The sequence below is a fragment of the Coccinella septempunctata genome, chromosome 3 (assembly GCF_907165205.1).
Source record: "Coccinella septempunctata chromosome 3, icCocSept1.1, whole genome shotgun sequence".
Classification (NCBI taxonomy): Eukaryota; Metazoa; Arthropoda; class Insecta; order Coleoptera; family Coccinellidae; genus Coccinella; species Coccinella septempunctata.
In genome coordinates, this window is record NC_058191.1 from 28,919,258 (window position 1) to 28,937,881 (window position 18,624).

An 18,624-nucleotide genomic window follows, 5' to 3' on the forward strand; every position below is an offset into this window, starting at 1 on the left:
ATTAAAGAAAAACTTGAGAATTTGGTATAAATCTGACGTGTAGATCGGACTACTCTTCAACAAATCTACTGTAATTAAAAAAATGGTTATGATTCGGATATATCATATTATTACTTTTTACATTTTTTTTTTGTTCCTATGCCAATATTTCTTCTTTTCAGAACGGCGTTTTCTTAGCCCCCGTTATGTCTGTACCATTCCTGCTGTTCTCTGGATTCTTTGTGTCATTTGATGCAATTCCAATTTATTTGAGATGGATAACCTACCTTTCATATATCAGATATGGTTTTGAGGGTACAGCCCTTGCTACTTACGGTTTCAACAGGACGAAACTTGAATGTCACCAACCTTACTGTCACTTCAAAGATCCTTCAACAACTCTTGAAGAACTGGACATGCAATACTCTGAATATTCTCTTGACATAATAGCTCTCCTTGTTATATTCCTCATTTTGAGGATAGCCGCTTTCTTGTTTTTAAGATGGAAATTGCGATCAAACCATTAATTTTATGACTGAGAATTACTATTATTATATAGGTTTTCTTGAAGGTGACAAAAGGTTTATGTATATTTGGTAAAATTAGTGAAATTAATTTATAGGCCCTTTTGATGATAACCTAAGTTAACATATACTTCAGAAATATTGTTAATAACTTGTTTTATTATTGAGATGTTGCAAATTATCTATTCATTTATTATGACATAGAAACAGAATTGCTAAGTGATAAGGAATTGGATATTCATTATATTTTCTACATAGGTTTAGTTCTTAAGATTTGTTTGTGTGATAGAATGTGTTAGGTAGGGCTGTGATTGAAAAGAAAATGTTATTTATACACAATTCTGAACTTGCCTGATTAATATTTTGCCAATTTTCCTTGAGATTCTTGTGAATCAAATCACATATTTGTATTTTTATATAAGAAAGCAACACATTTGTATAATTTGCGTGAATTTAATATATGATCATGTTGAAACTTAGAACCAGTACAAGTAAAACATTTTAAATATGTGCTTCTATTTTTTCACCCTATATTGGCCTATATCAACCAACGGCAATATACCATGGGTTTTAACTTGTGCAGAATCAATTCTGTTATCAAAGTATCGTTTTTCATGAATATAATGGTATCAGCACATTTTCAATTAATGCAAATATTAAAACTGTGGCAGCAATGGGAGATGCTGTGTAGCAAAACAAGTTCTATATACAGCATAGAAAATAGACAATTTTTTCAAGTATGCTTCCGAAAATCCAAATGATAATGAATTTTTTTTATGAAATTTGCAAATTATAGATCAGGAAATAAAACAATAGTTTCAATCGAAAACTATATTTATAACAGAAGAGGATTAAGGCAAATATTTACATAGAAGTTCACTGAGTAACTTTTTATCAGATGGTTGATTATTTTCTAAAACACATCCAAGAAGTTTATGAATGTTCAATATATTTCCGCTTATAATTTTTGGATATACCTGTTCTTTTTTATTCAGACAACAAAACAATAATCTTTCACATATGTAACTTCCAAAATATGATACATAACCTACTTCAATGTATTTTTGAGAATGAGTGGAATACATCTGAATCGACAACCTCAAACTTTCACTTTTGTTCAACTTATCAGGCTGCAAATAAACCAAACGATAATGCCAACCTAATGCATCATACAGCTTGATAATTTGCTGAGTGAGAGTTTGAAAGTTCTGCCAAGCATCGTCAAAAGTGGCAATGAAAACATTCAAAACAGATTCTTGATTGAGATTGAAAAGGTTGTCATTAGTTCTCACATCTCCATTATATGATCGGCCATAACAAAAATATCTGAGTGGAAATTGTCCACTAGGGACCAAGTGTTTAGTGAAATATGCCATAAAAGCATAGATAGATGCTGAACCAGTTAGATGAAGCCGGCTTAATTCTTCTAAAACTTCATTCTTTTTACTGGATTCATGTAATGTTAATACCTCTTCATTACCGACAACTTTTGTTCCACAACCTTCTACAACAACACTACGTGTAAAATCAGCATTCTGGAACGGTATGAACTTCGACTCAACAAGTTTTTCTATAAAATAGTTAGAAACCGCTATTTCGAAAAGGGAAGCATCAGACATCAAAAAACAACCCCAACTATCGACTAATTTCAACAAATTCAATTCAACACCAATGTCCATATGATGTTGAGACTGATGCTTTGGTCTCTCCAAGTACTGATGATAAACTTCATCTATTTCTGGTGTTGATTGATGTAAGTTATTAGGTAAATTTAAAATTGTTATCATGACGTTTTCCTGTAAATCAGTGAGAAATTCTTTCAAACTCTTGAGTTCTTCATTGACCACATGCTTATGAAGCTTTAACTGATTGATTTTATCTAAATTTTCTTCAGGATTTTTCACATCACTGTATAAAGCATTCAATTCATCTCTAGTATGTTCAAGTATTATTTTCTTCTCTTCAACAGTTTTAAAAAAGTAGAAACGTTTTTGAAGTTTTTCAAGATCAATATTGATACCCCTTTTTTTTACATTATGAAGCAATTCATCCTCCTTAAATATTATATCTGTGTCAATATTGGGATGAACAGCAACAAACATGCGCTGTGCTTTTTCCCCAGTTATATATAGAGCTGATTTAATATTTCTACTAAAGTTATTAAGAGTTCGACTTGGAAATAAAAGTTTGGAAATTGAATACATTTTCATTGAATTAATCAATATCTATTCTTGCTCTTTTCTCTGTAGGCTCAACAGTATCTTCAGGTTTCAAAGGTTTCTGAGTTTCGATTTTTCTTTTAACTGGTTGCACCCAACTACCGATACCTGCAGCTCTTTCAGATTCTTCAATTGTGTACGGTTCTGTTTCTAAAGCCTTCAACCTTCTTTTATGAGTCTTTGTTCTGAAATGGTCTTGTAGAGCATTCTGACTAATGAAATATCTGGCACAATGAACACAGTAATGTTGGGCAGATCCTGGCTTATCATAATCTACCTCTTGATTCAGTAATTTCTCACAATTCTCAGGTTTGATGTCTTCATTGATCTAAAAGAAACATAACTGATTAATGAGTGATTAATTTCCTGTCGTTCGTTGTGACCTCCTAAGACCTCCGAAATGTTAAATGGACGACAGTTTAATAGGTTATGTGAGAAAAAGCACGTGAAAGAGAATGACATACCTCATCCAAATCTTTTGTTCTCCTTTTGGTTCGCCATTTCTTCTTGAGATGAGTATCTCCAAAATGCATCTTCTTCCTCCTTTGTCTCGTCATTTTAACTTATTATATCGAATAATCGAATGAACAAAAAATCTTATAAAATTAAAAAATAAACTGTTTATCGGTTTGAATCAGTCATAGACCTAATAATACATATTTTATTAGGTCTATGGAATCAGTAGAAAAGAGGTTAGAATTAGAAATTGACATTGTTGTTGACCCATAAATATTATGTGTTTTTCTTCCACTGAATTTTTAGAGAAGCAAAACTCAATAAATACTTTTAAATTATGGAAATTTACAAACCTTATGATCAAATAGAACCTTGATTTAATTTATTAATCATTGAATACATGTTATAATTAGGTCCATTTGTCTGTAAATACTCTGTTTTTCACTTTTTCAATAGAAACCAGAGACTCTATTATAAAACTAACTTTCTATGGTTCACTGTAGAAGAGTGACAGATGACAGATTTGTCAAAATATTTGAAAATAAAATCAATTTTAAATCCTTCGTGTTTGTTGTTGTTTGACGAAGCTTAAGCGGATTGCTAGTTACAATATTTGTTGATTATATTTAGCATGAATGTGATATATCTCAAAGTCGTTTTTATTACCAAATGACTTATTCTTTTCAGCTCATATTTTTATAGTTATAAATGGGGAAGTAGGTATCCTTTTTGAAAAAGTTAATTTTTTAAAACCTCTTGTATGTACTTTTCATTCAGTGGATTTCTCGGTGTTATATTTTCTTAATGATGTTGTTTAGACATGCGGAATGGAGAAGGATAGCAAAAAAGTTGAGAAGAAAACGAATACGTCAAAAGAATGCTCAGGAGAGAGATCAGCTTGAGGAAAAGGGTAAGGGTAGTTATTCTGATGGAGATTGATGAAATGTATAAATAAGATAAAAGGGATCCAATGAGTAGATTTCCTTTTTACTCATTGGGACTCGCTTTGTGAATATTTGCATTGATGATTATTTCAGAATGATATGAAAATCTTTTTGCAATTTCAGTTTTCTGCGAATATTTTCAGATAAAACATATGCTCTACGGAGTAATAAATAGTTGATAAGGGCATAATTCATCTTCTCTGTAAAGTATTCATTAACTTTCATTTGTTCAATTTAATGACCCACTGTGACTATTCTTGGTATACCCAACCATTCATCATAATAATTGCTGAAGAGATACCATAGCCTTAACTGTAGGTGAGTAAACCAGCTCTAAGATTTAAATTCATTCTTTTAGTTCGCTTAGAAGTCGAAAGTTCACCAAGTTATCGTGTGAGGTTAGAAAATGAAGAAAAAGCTGAATTACTGCAATTGCAAGAAGAGAAGAGAATTCATGATGAACAGGAAGCAAATTGGTTGGAAAGAGAAAAGATTGCTCAAAAAGAGTGGAGAGAGCTGCAAAACAAATTAGAATTACTAAAAAAAGAGAGGGCTATACAAAATGCTAGGATAAGGGAGGAATGGGAACAAGAAAAGAAAAAGCTGAAGGAAGCTGAGGATGCTAAAAAGAGAGAAATTGAAGAAGAACTGAAGCGGCAAGAAAAATTACAGGAAGAAATTAATCATTTCATTGAGTTTGGGGGCAGCATTCCAGAGCACTTGAAAATTGATCTCCAAACAAATCCCGGGAAGATAGTTTGCCCATTTTTCAATAAAACATCGACATGCAGATTTGGAGATGTTTGCTCAAGAAATCATATTCGTCCTGGTATCAGTAAAATATTATTGATTCCTAATTTTTATTCACACTACAGCTTAGTACAAACTGAAAACGAACATGGAAACAGTGCATTGGAGTATGAAAATAGTGAGCTCTTTGCCCATTTCAAGGAATTCTTTTTGGATATTGTACCAGAGATGGAAAAATTTGGAGAAATCAAACAAATTGTGGTTTGTTGCAATGCAGAAGTCCACCTGAGGGGAAACGTTTATGTAGAGTATTGCTCTGAGAGAGAAGCACTTCTAGGTTATAGGTCACTGAATGGAAGATGGTATGCAGGAAAGCAGCTAAATGTTGAGTTTTCATGTATATCCTCATGGAAGGCAGCTATTTGTGGTGAGTTTATTTTTATATAAAAAAAATTAATCAAAATAAATATAATAAATGGGGATCAGAAATCTTTTGAAAATGCAAAAATATCGATCATCAAATTCAATGTGGAATTTATTTGTCGCTAATAAGTTCCTCACATGCAGTAGAGTAATTAATATCGCAGAGAGACAAATAATGAGTATAACTGGCTCCAGCATGTCCACTTTCGTACTATAATGGCAAAAACAATACATATACAAAATGAATAAACAGAACTAGAGGTCTGTATTCTAAAGTTAGGCGCAAATTCAGACGTATTTTTATAAGATCCAGATCCACGACTTTCAGACATTCTCAAAGTATTGAATTATTCTTTGGAATCTTCTATTGTTGATTGTTTCAGTAGATAATTGGTAGTTCTTAGTTGATTCCTTCTATTTCTCCATTTTCTTACACATAGCCGATAATAATTGATCACGCAAATTTCCAAGTAAGCTTCTTCTAAAACAGTCTTCATAATGAGATTAATTTTCTCATTAACTTTATTGCACGGCAGGCTGTTCATTTCGCAGAGTACTTCTCACTTCACACTTGTGAAGCTACTAAATTACTTGCTACTCGACTAAACTAGCAGCCTAGTCTGAACAAGGCTTTAGCGTAATGCCGTCGTGTGATGTTGAGGGAAAAGCTTCTATCTTGTTACTCATTTTTGTATTCAGTAATATTCAACCTTGTCTAGAAATGACTGCTGTGAAACCTTCACATAAAACTTTCAACTTGTATTTAGCGTTTTTTAACTAATTGTTCAAAAATAATTCTGAAAAATTGAAAATTCTTTGTTGACTTTTTCAAAAGTACCACTGATTGCAATTCAATTCAAAACCGATAGCAAGGGTGATGACCTAGTTAGTGAGCTAACTAGGTCCGTTAGTAGCGGCGTAGCTTACAGTGGGAAAACATGATTTGAAATACCTTCAACCTTTGTGCGAAATCGTTGTTTATCTAATGAATAAGTCATAAAAAGTGCTGCAGTTATTTTCATGAGTTAGTGGATAGGAATGAAGTATTATTTATTGCACCGCACCGTCTAATTTTTATGTGAGTTACGCCAATTCGCGTTAATGTGACGTGGCATGGGGCGATTCTTAAGTGACCAGAGTATTTCCGAACTCCTATTTCACCTCCTTTGCTATATTTTCTTGGCCAACTGTAGATTCTAAACTTTCCTCTTTCAGGATTGTTCCATAGAAGAAAATGTCCTAAAGGAGCAAGCTGTAATTTTATCCATAGATTCTTGAATCCAAGACAATTATACTCTGGCTTAGATGAAAGGTATCATAAATCTCCCTCCAAGAGCGAATCTCGCACCAAGAAAAGGTATGTGGGCTCATAATTTTTTCAAACATATCTTAATATTATTTTTTTTTAGCCCAAGAAGAGATTGGAGGTGGTCAGAATCTCCAGAACATGTAAATTGTCAATCAGACTGGGAAGATGGGTCATCCTGTTGTGATGAATCAGTTTCCAAAGTAAATAGTACAAAATTAGATGGAAGAAAGGATTCTGGGTCAGATAGAAATTCTCACAAATCCAGAAGAAATTCTTCAAGCACGAGGAAACGTCGTAAAAGATCGAGGTCTCGATCAGAAAGGCACAAAAAAAGTAAAAGAACATACAGAGAGAACAATAACGAAACAAAACATGGTGATTCGGCAGAAAGAAGAGATTCACATGATTCAAGAAGACATTCTTCGAGATGACTAGCCCCATAGTGCTCAAGAGTAATGTTTCACTAGAAAAAAATCAATGTTGTATCTGGATAATACAACTCATATCGTTTGTGATCAACACATCTCAGGCATTGGAGATAATTTACTTGAGCAAAACAAACAGCTTATAGACAACAAAGATGTTTGAGTTATTAGTGAAAAACTAATTGTACATATGTGTAAGATGAAAAAAAGTATGAATAAACCGGAAAACGAGCGTGCTTGTGTATTTATTGCCCCTGTGTTTTTGTTGTTTGGACCAGGTGTTCATCGTCTTTAGTGCCGTCACAGGCTTTCTGCATCATCTGCTTTATGAGAGTTTCAGTTTCATCCCAATCCTCTTTGTTTTCAATAAATTCATAAATTATCACGAAATCTGTTTCAGAGGATGTATGCTCAGAATCTGTAAAAAATCTTCTTCTCGAAAATAAATCAATATGCAGCCCAGGAGATCCACCTTTTCTGGCCGATTCTTCCTTAAAAAGCCGTAATAAAATGAATTTTATGAATACTTAGGCAGTTTAAACTGAATAATTATGAGTTACATTCATGATTTTTTCAAATGCACCGCGGAAACTATTCAAAATCATTCTTCAAATATGGGGTTTTAAAATTTAAATCGCTTGGTTTCAAGTTTACGGTTTGGCAACAGCGCCTACTAGAAAATAAAAAGAACAATGTCCGATCAGCTGGTTTATAAAATAACAGCTGTTGATTTACAGGCGCGTACTTACTGGCGAGCCTCAACTGCAACCGGCCATAAAAATCCCATAAAATTTTACGACCTTCCTCGTTTGTCGCAGACTTCATAGACAGCCATCTTTGTCTGTCTCATCAAGATAATGTATTTGTTGTTCTTTATTATCAAGGCATGTTTCAGTCGATGTTGCCAACTTGTACAATTGAAACACTTTAAATTTTAAATACCCATTTTTATTTTTCATTTTTAAGTGCTTAAAATAATTTTTTTGGGAAACGGTTGAAACGGTTATTTCAAAATGTGACGTTTCAAAGATATTTCATAAAAAATACATCATTTTCGTCAGAAGGAATATTCCCTATTGAGATCTCACACATAGGAATAGCTCTCCACATGTTGATTTGGAGAGCAGCTGAAAAGGCAAGGTATAGCATCGTAAAAACCTGAATAACAAAAGACAACATCTATTCAATATTTATAATATTTTATACAACAGATCTTTCAACAGAAAAGTGACTATACTCTTAGCAATAATGCATTATTTGTGTTTTGAAATCATACATAGACTGGAGAAACACTTTTTCAATAGAAATCATCAACATAAAAATCTTCAACAAAGAATTAGGAAATGCATTATGAAAATAGTTCCAGTATAAATAATAATGTAACACAATTTACACCACTATATAAAAGGACCTATACAGTATACAATAAATATATCACAATTGAAATGAACAGAGTAAAGATTTTTCAAGTGAAGGAAGTCCAATGATTCTTTATACAAATTTTACATGGATAGGATTTCTATTTACAAATCCTCTTACAAGGATGCAGTGAAAGAAAGTGAAAAAATGATTTTTAGTAGAAAGTTTAACATATTTTGTACAATATCATCCCCAAAAAAGTGAACCATTTCCCTAGTAGTGTTTCTTTTCATTCGCATTTAAAGAAGGATTCAATTCACTCCCCTATTCTTGTTTCGTATAAGAGATAGCTAGGAATTTGAACTTCATCATCATCTGATGATTAATAACAATGTTTGTTATTTGTTTTCAGTTTTCAAATAAGTTCAAATGATACCTTGGTTCTTCAATAATATACTGAATGTAGATACAATATTTTATCCGATTCTGTAAAAAAAATGGATAAAATATTCGAAAGAACAGGGTATCTTCTCAAAGAAGTTCGGTTATGGAGCTTGTAGATACACAAATATATTTTTCTGATGGTGTAGCATTTCTTCAACAACCACATTTATATCACTGACAAATTTGGATCAAAAACACAATTGGATAGAAAATATACCTACAATATAGGTAAAGTAACGTATCGAATTCTTAATTCTTCAATTCGTTGTTCAAAAGATACAATAACAATAGAGTGACACGAAAAATGTTATGAACTTATGAATTTTGTTGCGATTGATATAATGAATCCTTGTATTGAATTTCACAATATTTCAATAGATTTTTAAATATTCTCTCTTGTTCTGTTTAACTAAATTATTTTCTCTAAAACTTCCAGTTTCAACAGGAACGTAGTGTGTAGCTCAAGATTTCAAGTCCAAATGGAATATTATAGTCGCTCGAAATTCGAGCTAGTCAAGAAAAATATATTTAGGATTTAGCAGAAGGTATTTCTTGGTATTTTGTTTTTACTTCAAAGTGAAGTTTCTTGCCAAAAGTTGTGGAATACCTACTAGGAAATGCCTTGAATAATAACTCACATTGAATTTTATTGTAGATCCCGATTTGCGTATATAACCAGAAGCCGCAGGCCGCGGACCATCAAATATAATATAGCTGAAAAATATTTTTCCAAAAACTACTTCCAGTAGTTTTCAATAACTGTACAAATCAAGGTTTTGCTGAGATTCAATTTTTATTACATGAAAATCTGTTTTCGAATGATCATATAACGATATAATTTAAGAAAATTTTACTGACAAACTATAAATTAGTCCCGACACTGTACTATGTGAACATTATTAAAAGAATTTCCAGCTTTCTAGCTGTGTGGTTTAGTTTTATGTCACCTGAAGTTTTCCTAAATTTCGAATTTGCGGTACCTGGCTCATATAACAGATATAAAAAAATTCACTGCTTTTTGCTGGAAATAGGAACATAATTAATTGATAAAACGAAAGAGTTGGTTCAGAAACTGCATGAATAATGTGACGGAGAATATTCACAAGTGCTAAAAAGTCAAAAAATTTCTAATATTCACATGGTACACAGTCGTGAGTCTTCATTAACATGATTCTTCACTAGTTTGAAGAGATCAGATCAGATCATGAGTTATGGAACCTTTTGATTTCGGATATATCACTGATGAAACTGTAATATAAATCGTCATAACCATAACATTCCTTTTATATTTACATCGGGTTGAGATCACATAAAAATTGAAACAAGATCTTCATAACAGTGATAATTACAAATTGTTATCAAGTAACGGTCAAACTCTCTCAATCAGGGAGTCGAAATATAATAATGAGCAGCTTCAATTCAATTTAGAAAGAATCGTTTTCCTCACTTCTTTGATGCGATGGAAGTCTTGCAAACTAGGAAATTGATGAATAGTTCTGATTGGCCGAATGAACGGCTTAGCTTTTCTATATCCATCGACTAGTGCTGAGATATGTGATGAAGAACTGGGAGACATCCTGGTCAATTTTCATAAATAAATAAGAAACTCAATGATGTTCCGAATGTTAACAGTTCGAATTAATGGAGTTCATTTGGCAACGTATAAGACTAGCACGTATGAGATCTTGCGGCACTACACTGTCTAACGATAAGAAAGCACTTTTAGTCTGTCTTCTTCTTCGTCTAGTGTTAGTCCTTTGTCATGGCGGCTGGGATGCCGTGACATCAAAAGTACCAGAATCGGGGCTTCCATATCCGCTGCTCACGTCGTCACGGTGGATGGGGGTCACCACCGGGGGGATGTTAATGGGCTGCTGCGGTTGGCCTACTAGATCCAAGTTCTTCTCGCTGTAACAGGACGGGCTGGTCAGATGTCTAGCTTGAGCTATATTCTTTAGGTTGTCTCCGGTCGACTGAAAGAGATCAACCATTTTGAGCAATTCTCAGAGCTTAGAACGGATTTGTTTTGTTTGAGATGTATAAGACGTAACTTGGGGTACTTATATTATATTACAGAGGTACGGAGTATGTAACATAAAGAGGATGTTTACTAAAGATGCCGCAAAAATGCAGAAGGCGATTCCTTGTCCGAAAACTTCATCATATCGTGCAGAATCATTGATGCAAATATGAACCCTTGCTGAGATATGGGGTATCAAATATGGAGAGTTGTTCTAACTTTCTTTTGTTGTTGATGAAATCAAAATGGTAATAGGTGAATCAACTTTTATGTGATCAACATCAGGCGCTCAGAGAGTCACTGATCGATAATACATATAAATTTATATAAAAGTAATGAGTTTTACTTGTATTCCGTTATGTTCCTATTGATCCTATTATCTAACATTTTATCACAAAATATTTTATTTTATTTATTATCTCCCCGTTTTTTAATGGTTGTCCGAAAGACCAAAAGTTGGCTTTCAATAGTAGGACAGATTGTCCCTGATCAACGGTGCAGCATAAAACTTTGTATCATATAACATGCAACTTTGTATGCATCAAACAGTTTATGAATCTCTTGTGTTTTAATTTTGTCTCTTCAATTATCTACGCCGTGTAGGTCCACCGGACAATCATGAATTAGTAGAACGCTTTTATAAGTACTGGTCCTGAGAAAAAAAAGGAATGTTGACTGATGAGGAAAACAGTGTCCAGGAATTGTGCGTATTTGATCTTATATACCTACTCTCAGTGAAAATATGTACCAAACAATAAGTAGGTACATACACAAATGCGGTAGTGCGAGACTTTTGTATTGAGTTGAACCTATTTTCAGACCAAACTGAAAGAATGCTAGGTACATCAGATTCAGAAGTTCTCACCTGTACCTTCCACTTGACCAGATACAAAATTAAAATCGAACGTATTAATTTAAACTTCGTATTCAATTCCGCAACCAGTACAACTTTAGGAGAACTTCCAATTTCTGAATAACGCGTAGGAAAATGCATATTTCTGAATTCTCAACTCATTTCAATCACGCTAAGTGTTACACAAGCTTGTAGGAGAAATAAAATCCACGAATGAATGGGGGAAATATTTTGCTCACTGCGAAAGCATTTTCATATTAAAGCAAGAACATTCGTTGCGCTGCAAAAACGTTCATTCACTGTATTTTAGCGAGAATTCCGCAAACAGGGACACTTATCCACCTGGTTCATTTTGCTTAGGTAGCCATCAAACCGCAAGTTGATTCGTTTCAAGAATATTGAGCTTTCCAACTAATCTTTCATGAAGTTTTCACCTATTTTTTTATATATATTTGGAAACTTTCTGGGAGTTTAATTGCTAAATTACTGTCGTAACAAGCCATGTATATATTTCGGAGTTGAAATTAAAATCACTAAATATTGATCTCACATAAAAATTATTGATTTCGAATAAAAATGAAAGGAACAATTTCATGATTGGTGAAAAATATTATCAATAAACATAATTGTATTTTTTTTTTGTTATTTATGACTTGGTGAAATTTTCACCAAGGGGTTTATTTGTGTATTTTATGATTATCGTTTTTTTTAAATTCATGGTGATGATAAAAACATGACGTAATCAATACCTATTAAAACTTGTGAGATAGAAGTGATTTGATAGTTTTTATGGGAAAGTGTGCGATGTGGGAGAATAATCATACCTGTAGGTTACTGACTTGCCTTCTGATATGCGCCAAACTACTGGGGTTGTAGGCCATATTTGCGAACACTAGTCTTTCTTCGTAGTCGTATTCACATAGAATTTTATTGTCACATAAGTAGAATCTGTCACCTACGCAAAACCTGCAAAAGTTAAATGATTGTGAATGATCGCCTTCTTATATTTGAAGCAATCCAGTCAAAGGTTATTAAGGGTGAAAATAAATTTTTATTAGGTTGACATGAAATTGTTTCTTATTTAAAAAAGCGAGTAGAAAATTCAACGAACTAGTGAAAAAACAAAACAGATTGAATAAACAAAGGTTAAAACAGAGTAAATGAAAATGGAATCAAATAAATAATAATTTTTGTAGACTAGAAGTAAGAAACCATTTAGGCCAAATCGATCAGAATATTTCGCATTCTTGTGTAAATATATGAAGCATTGTTTGTTGACAATTCGAAATTTTTACTGTGAACTATTTGAGCTAGCAAATAAAAAGGGTAATAAAAAAATGGAATGATATATATCGTTTATATCGTTTTATGACGCTTTTGAACTAATAAACTTTTGAACTCTTCTGTATTTATACAACTTTATTAAATTCTGAATCGAAAGACTCAAGTCGTTAGAAATACATTGTTCACATTCAGTCATATTCCAGAGATTCTAATTCAATCTAAACGTTAAATGTGAATGCCTATTACATCCAATACAGGATCGAATACAGGATTTTCATCTAGATTGACAAGAATCCTGTTACCATCAATATTAATTTCAATGTTGCCAAATCGTGAACATGATAAAATAATCTTGTGAAGTTGAGAGGGGTCTACACCGTTTAATCGATCAGTTCAAAAAAAAAAATGAATATCTTACGTCAGAAACCAGTGAAACCACTAATGTATATGGGGTTTTCATTATTATTCAATTCATCATCAGTTCGTCATCTCGGAAAGTCAGAAATTTTTGTATTCTTCAAACGTTCAAACGGAAAAAAAATAAAAAAATTTTTCATTGAAGAACAAATATTCATTCATGTTATTGACTTTCCGAGGTGAAATAATTTCTTCTATGGATTTCCACATACAAAAATTTCTCGAAAAGTCTCGACATTGGCTACAATTCGTATCCTGATGAAATTGAAAAAGGTCGTTCGTTAAGTGCTGCCATCTTTTTTACGATATTGGAAACTATTGTAATATTCGTAACTTCTACTTATCGTTCAAGTGTTCTGGCAACACCCCACATTCTGGTAGTCTTTTCCTCTTTACCCTTTAAGGTAAGCGCACATACATCGGCATCGGACGGACGGCATGGAAGGAACGGCACGGCAGCGGCGGAATTTTTATGAAGGTATCGCACATATAACATCGGAATCGCCGGACTCCGGAGGAATAGATTAGTTGCGAATATGTCTTCAAGCGGTGAGGAACTAGCGTTTGTTCTGGAGGAAGAAGAGTTTCAAAAGCGAAGGAATCGTAGACGAATGTGGATACATGACATATGTAAAAAAGGAAGGATTTTGGAGAATATGTTCATTTATTTCCGCACTTGATGAAGGACGAAAAAAAAAATGGTTGCTATAATTTCTGTCACTTAAATTGTACAGGGTGGGCAAATTTCGATGTTTTAGCACTACAGCTTTTAAACCAGTGGAGATAGACAAAATCTGATTCCTCATTCTCGGTCTCTTTTTTTGAGAAACTAATAAGTGTTATAGTCCTTTTTGGCCACCTTCTTTTGTTTTCGAGTTATAAGCGAAAATTGAAAAAATGGCGATTTCGAAATAAATTTATATCTCCGCTAATACTGATGATAGAGCTCTGAAATTGAAACATTATACAGGCACTTCTCTAAGTAGAATCCAGTGGCGTGCTTGCTCTTTCAGCAGGATGTTTAATTACGGAGCTATGACCCAAAGTTATGTTTTTTTAAATGGAAACACTAGATTTCTGTGCAATTTTTTGAATGCTCAATTTTTACTGATTTCAAAAATATATAACGTCATATGGTTTGTATCAATAAAAATAATAAAAAATGGTCAAAAACCTTCTTTCTCAATATTTCTATGGTTTCAAGTTTCGATGAGAATAGAAAAATGTAGCATCTTATCATTACCACAGTCTCCTTCTATTAGTCCTTTCATTTCTATGCTTCTTACTCAATTTCTCCAAAATTAAAATTTTGTGAAAATTGGTAAAAGCATAGAAAGAATGACATTGCCGGAAGGAGACTGATCTTGTTTTAGGAAGCTCTATTTTTCTGTTCTCGTCAAAAGTTGAAACCATAGAAATATTGGGAAAACAAAGGTTTTTGACCATTTTCTATTTTTTATATTGATACAAATTATATGATGTTATATATTTTTGAAATCAGTAAGAATTAAGCTTTCAGAAAATTGCACAGAAATCTGATGTTCCCATTTAAAAAAACAAAACTTTGGGTAATAGCTTCATAATTAAAAATCCTGCTAAAAAGGCAAGCACGCCACTGGATTCTACTTGAAAAAGTGCCTGTATAATGTTTCAATTCCAGAGCTTTATCATCAGTTTTAGCGGAGATATAAATTAATTTCGAAATCGCCATTTTTCCAATTTTCGCTTATAACTCGAAAACAAAAGAAGGTGGAAAAAAATGACTACTACTCTTGTTAGTTTCTCAGAAAAAGAGACCGAGAATGGGGTATCAGATTTTGTCTATCTCCACTGGTTTAAAAGCTGTAGTGCTAAAACATCGAAATTTGCCCACCCTGTACAATTCATTATAATTTTGTACGCGCAGTATTATTTTCTCCTGAAAACTCATGCTTCTTCCGTGAATTCGTATTTCTTATGACTACCCGTACAAGCCGCTGCATGTAGTGACTTGTAAAATGACGCAGATGCCGCGGCAATCTCCGATTGGTATCGCACATATGTCGGGATCGGCCGGCACATCACGCATCGGTCGGAATTTAATTCTCGTTCCTCAATTCCGTCGGATGCGATGCGATGCGATGCCTGCCGTCCGCACATATGTGCGTTGCTCCATTCAGTTCCATTGAAAGTAATTTATTCCGATCCATACCGTCCGTCCGATGCCGTTGTATGTGCGCTTACCTTTATACGGATGGCGAGAAAGTTCCGTGATATAAACTCCAGGAAAATATCTAGGAAATCGAAATTTCGAAGCGGACTAAAGGCAAAAACCTATGATAAAAATCCAGAATTAAAAGATAAAATGGACTTCAATGTGATAAATTCAGAAACTCGATCCTGAAAAAATGGACACGCAAAAAACCAGCTTCATACATAAATAACTCATATTTTCATCCATAATTCTGAAGTTTGTTTTATAAAAGCTTACCGAGCAAGTTGAAATAATCCGGGCAAAAGTATATTTTCAAATCCGGAAAGCTCGCACACCTTTCAGTATTAAAAACTTCAAGGTACTCACAAATGACGACAAAATAATATTATTATCATCATCTCATAACTTATGTTTGTACAAGTGCTCAAATAATTCTGATCCATCGTGCCAAAAGGGTTTTACTGGCTGGATGATGATTCAAGAAATGTTTTCTCGATATAATTCAATAATAATTAATTATCTTCTCACCTATGATTGCATTGCTGACAGGCAAAACATTCCAAGTGATAAACGAAACTCTTAGCTCTCATAACCATCTCGAAAGCTGGAATTATCTTATTGCAAGCACCGCAATATCCTGTTGTACCGAATAATCTGTAAGAAAGAAGAAACTACTTTTATAAGATATCATTGGATAGATAAAAAACATTCATTTCATAAGTGATGTGATATATGTGATAGCTCTAAAATGCTGCGCATAGCAAATAAGAATGTATCGTATTATTAATATTATTATTATTATTATTAATATTTTTGAGTATTTTGAATATTTGGTTGTCCCCATGTGGGGTTTCTGGTATTCTATATAATAATTGGCTCAACCCTTGCGGTCTTTTTACTATGATGGTGGAAAAGTTTCAGCGTTTAAACCAATTGTTTTAGTCAAAGTTGGCGTGGTGCAGCGAGTAATAGAAATGACTAACACTACTTTAATTCCAAAAACTCCGTCCGTACCCTTTCTCAGTGTTGCGATAGATACATAACGTAAAAACTGCATTTGGTACTTTGATACAATTTGTTTTGTTTGAAAGCCTATAATGGCATATATGACAATTGGTGAGGTACTCAGATTACCTTGGATGAATTTTTTGAAGACAGAATTTCAAGTCATATTTTATGAGTTGCAAATTGGCGAATGCGAAGGTTACAAAGATTCTAACAAAATAGAAACTTTGAGAGGCGTGATTACATTCACAATTATACCATATGATCAGGCACTCATAGACTAGTTCCAAAAAAACAAAATCAGAGTTATAACTGTGGAATAACCGTGGAACAACATGAAAAGTAGATCTAATGCACCGACTCTTTTCAGGAGTCTAAACATTTTAGAAATACTCGGATTTCCCATTATTACTTACTTTGACAACGACATTAGTGAATACTTAAATACTCTGGAAGCGCAGAGGGCCTGTACTTAAAACTTTGCGAATTAATACAGGAATATTAAGTCAACCAATATCAGGGTAATTTTATTTGCTTAGAATGGAAAACTTTTAGCTATGAAAATTCCCTCTCATCTGAAGTTCAATATCTCTCAAACCCTTGACAACAAATTTCTCTGTATTAAGCTTGAGGAGATCACAGGTAGTAAAGCAAAATAGATGACAATATGAACAGAAAATAAGCATCTCAAAACTATCACTACGATGCTGACTAAGAAGGTATCTTTGAGGTAAAAGAAACACTTTTTTCCTAAAGCATTTTTTCGGATTCGACCCTTATAAAAAGATATAGCCATTTTGAGTTTTCATAATGAACTGTGCCACCCCTGGAAAAACAAAATTACCTTCAGAATAACTAGCTGAATCTGTGACACTACACATCTGTGGATCTTTGTATTCAGCCAATTTGAGCGCAGTGGGTAAGTGTGCGCAGTGCGTATAGCTCGACTATGCAATGTATGAAAGAGGGTTGCATTTGGGTGAAACAGGGGCGCAGAATCGCCAAATAGTTTTTCATAGGAGTGCGCCTTGCGACCTTTCGTTAACATTTTATTTGCAATCAATCAAATAAATAATCTGAATATATAATGAAAAATTTTAGGTTCTCTTAGCTGCTCAACTCTATAAGAACGTCAATTCAAATTTTGGCTTACTTGGGAAAGTGTGCGCGCCGCGCGGGTAAGTGTGCGCATAGATTCATTATTTATATGGGCATTTGTTCAGTGAGGAATAAATTATGACATTGTTGCTTTTCTTGGTTAAGACTCGATCAATATTGCCCTATTTGTTCAGAAAAATATGAAGAGCCGCCAACAATGGAATGTATCAAGTGTTGTGTTCACCAGGAATGGTGGCACGAACAATAATGCAGTGCTTGTAAAAGGCTCTTCTGTATTGACAATAAACAGCATTTCTCTAATATTGTAACATTTTGATGACATTATTTTGTAATTTGTTTTGAATGCGTGGTTCACAAAGCACTGTTTTCACTTACCCCTTGAGGGTGCGCACACTTACCCGCAATACGGGGCATGTAAACGCACTCCGACTTTCACTATAAATTTTTTTTTGCGGAAAGAAAACGTTTTTGTTTGTTTTCTTTTTGATGTTTTTTTTATAGATTAGAAAATTCTCTTTCTTATGAATATGTTTTAATTTTCCTAGCTTCAACATTTGAAACAGGGTATGGCTTGAAAGGCAAAAGTGCTCACAGTTGCCCCGAATGACTCTATGGTTTTTCAACAGGCTGTATCTTTTGAATCGAAATGATTCGGAAAAAATGATAAAGGAAAAAAGTGTTTCTTTTGATCTCGAGAATCTACTGTTGAAATATTTGTACGAATCAAAGATTCACCCTGTATTTGCAAGTCAAAGACTCACCCGTTATAGGGGCTCGTGATCTGATGCATACTACTTCTAGTTAAAAATCCGTACTCCTATCTTTAGAGTTTGTCGGGATTTGGGGCCACTTTTCGTCGATCCTCCCTCACCTGTCCGACGAATCGGGCGAAAACAAACG

General features: G+C 33.6%; 5 protein-coding genes across 7 annotated transcripts in view; 2 read left to right on the forward strand and 3 right to left on the reverse strand.

Moving 5' to 3' along the window:
• The window catches only part of LOC123309122 (ATP-binding cassette sub-family G member 4), a 35,219-nt gene extending 34,208 nt beyond the window's left edge, over positions 1 to 1,011 (forward strand). For both annotated transcript variants that reach the window (XM_044892031.1, XM_044892030.1), the window contains one exon: positions 162 to 1,011. In XM_044892031.1, the coding sequence (XP_044747966.1) occupies positions 162 to 506 (345 nt within the window). In that variant the 3' untranslated portion in view covers positions 507 to 1,011. The remainder of the gene's footprint in view (positions 1 to 161) is intronic.
• Positions 1,012 to 1,319: 308 nt separating this feature from the next.
• On the reverse strand, positions 1,320 to 2,713 carry LOC123309862 (serine--tRNA synthetase-like protein Slimp). The gene has a single exon (XM_044893152.1). The coding sequence runs from the start codon at positions 2,711 to 2,713 to the stop codon at positions 1,355 to 1,357; it is 1,359 nt and encodes a 452-aa protein (XP_044749087.1). The 3' UTR covers positions 1,320 to 1,354.
• On the reverse strand, positions 2,638 to 3,361 carry LOC123309863 (zinc finger protein 593 homolog). The gene is made up of 2 exons (XM_044893153.1): positions 3,187 to 3,361; positions 2,638 to 3,050 (listed from the first exon to the last, which is right to left on the reverse strand). The coding sequence occupies exons 1-2, from the start codon at positions 3,277 to 3,279 to the stop codon at positions 2,718 to 2,720; spliced, it is 426 nt and encodes a 141-aa protein (XP_044749088.1). The 5' UTR covers positions 3,280 to 3,361; the 3' UTR covers positions 2,638 to 2,717.
• Positions 3,362 to 3,706: 345 nt separating this feature from the next.
• LOC123309220 (U2 small nuclear ribonucleoprotein auxiliary factor 35 kDa subunit-related protein 1) lies at positions 3,707 to 7,261 on the forward strand. Its single transcript, XM_044892206.1, has 5 exons — positions 3,707 to 3,894; positions 3,997 to 4,088; positions 4,481 to 5,299; positions 6,511 to 6,652; positions 6,705 to 7,261. Exons 1-5 carry the CDS (start codon positions 3,887 to 3,889, stop codon positions 7,033 to 7,035), a joined length of 1,392 nt encoding a protein of 463 aa, XP_044748141.1. The 5' UTR covers positions 3,707 to 3,886; the 3' UTR covers positions 7,036 to 7,261.
• Positions 7,262 to 8,192: 931 nt separating this feature from the next.
• The window catches only part of LOC123309992 (LIM domain only protein 3-like), a 94,882-nt gene continuing 84,450 nt past the window's right edge, over positions 8,193 to 18,624 (reverse strand). Inside the window, exons 3-5 of one of the 2 annotated variants that reach the window (XM_044893330.1) lie at positions 16,129 to 16,254; positions 12,530 to 12,671; positions 8,193 to 10,740 (exon numbers count right to left, since the gene is read on the reverse strand). In XM_044893330.1, coding sequence (XP_044749265.1) covers positions 10,696 to 10,740; positions 12,530 to 12,671; positions 16,129 to 16,254 — 313 coding nt within the window. In that variant the 3' untranslated portion in view covers positions 8,193 to 10,695. Of the gene's footprint in view, positions 10,806 to 12,529; positions 12,672 to 16,128; positions 16,255 to 18,624 lie in introns of both variants that reach the window. The other variant, XM_044893329.1, reaches the window with a different exon arrangement.

What these genes read in the sequence shown, in the direction of transcription:
- LOC123309862 (XM_044893152.1), bottom strand. Translation starts at nt 2,713, where the DNA reads ATGAAAATGTATTCAATTTCCAAACTTTTATTTCCAAGTCGAACTCTT.
- LOC123309863 (XM_044893153.1), bottom strand. Translation starts at nt 3,279, where the DNA reads ATGACGAGACAAAGGAGGAAGAAGATGCATTTTGGAGATACTCATCTC. An exon ending in GAACAAAAGATTTGGATGAG is followed by an intron (nt 3,051 to 3,186) that starts GTATGTCATTCT and finishes TGTTTCTTTTAG; the next exon opens with ATCAATGAAGACATCAAACC.
- LOC123309220 (XM_044892206.1), top strand. An exon ending in ATGGAAGGCAGCTATTTGTG is followed by an intron (nt 5,300 to 6,510) that starts GTGAGTTTATTT and finishes TTCCTCTTTCAG; the next exon opens with GATTGTTCCATAGAAGAAAA. An exon ending in GAATCTCGCACCAAGAAAAG is followed by an intron (nt 6,653 to 6,704) that starts GTATGTGGGCTC and finishes ATTTTTTTTTAG; the next exon opens with CCCAAGAAGAGATTGGAGGT.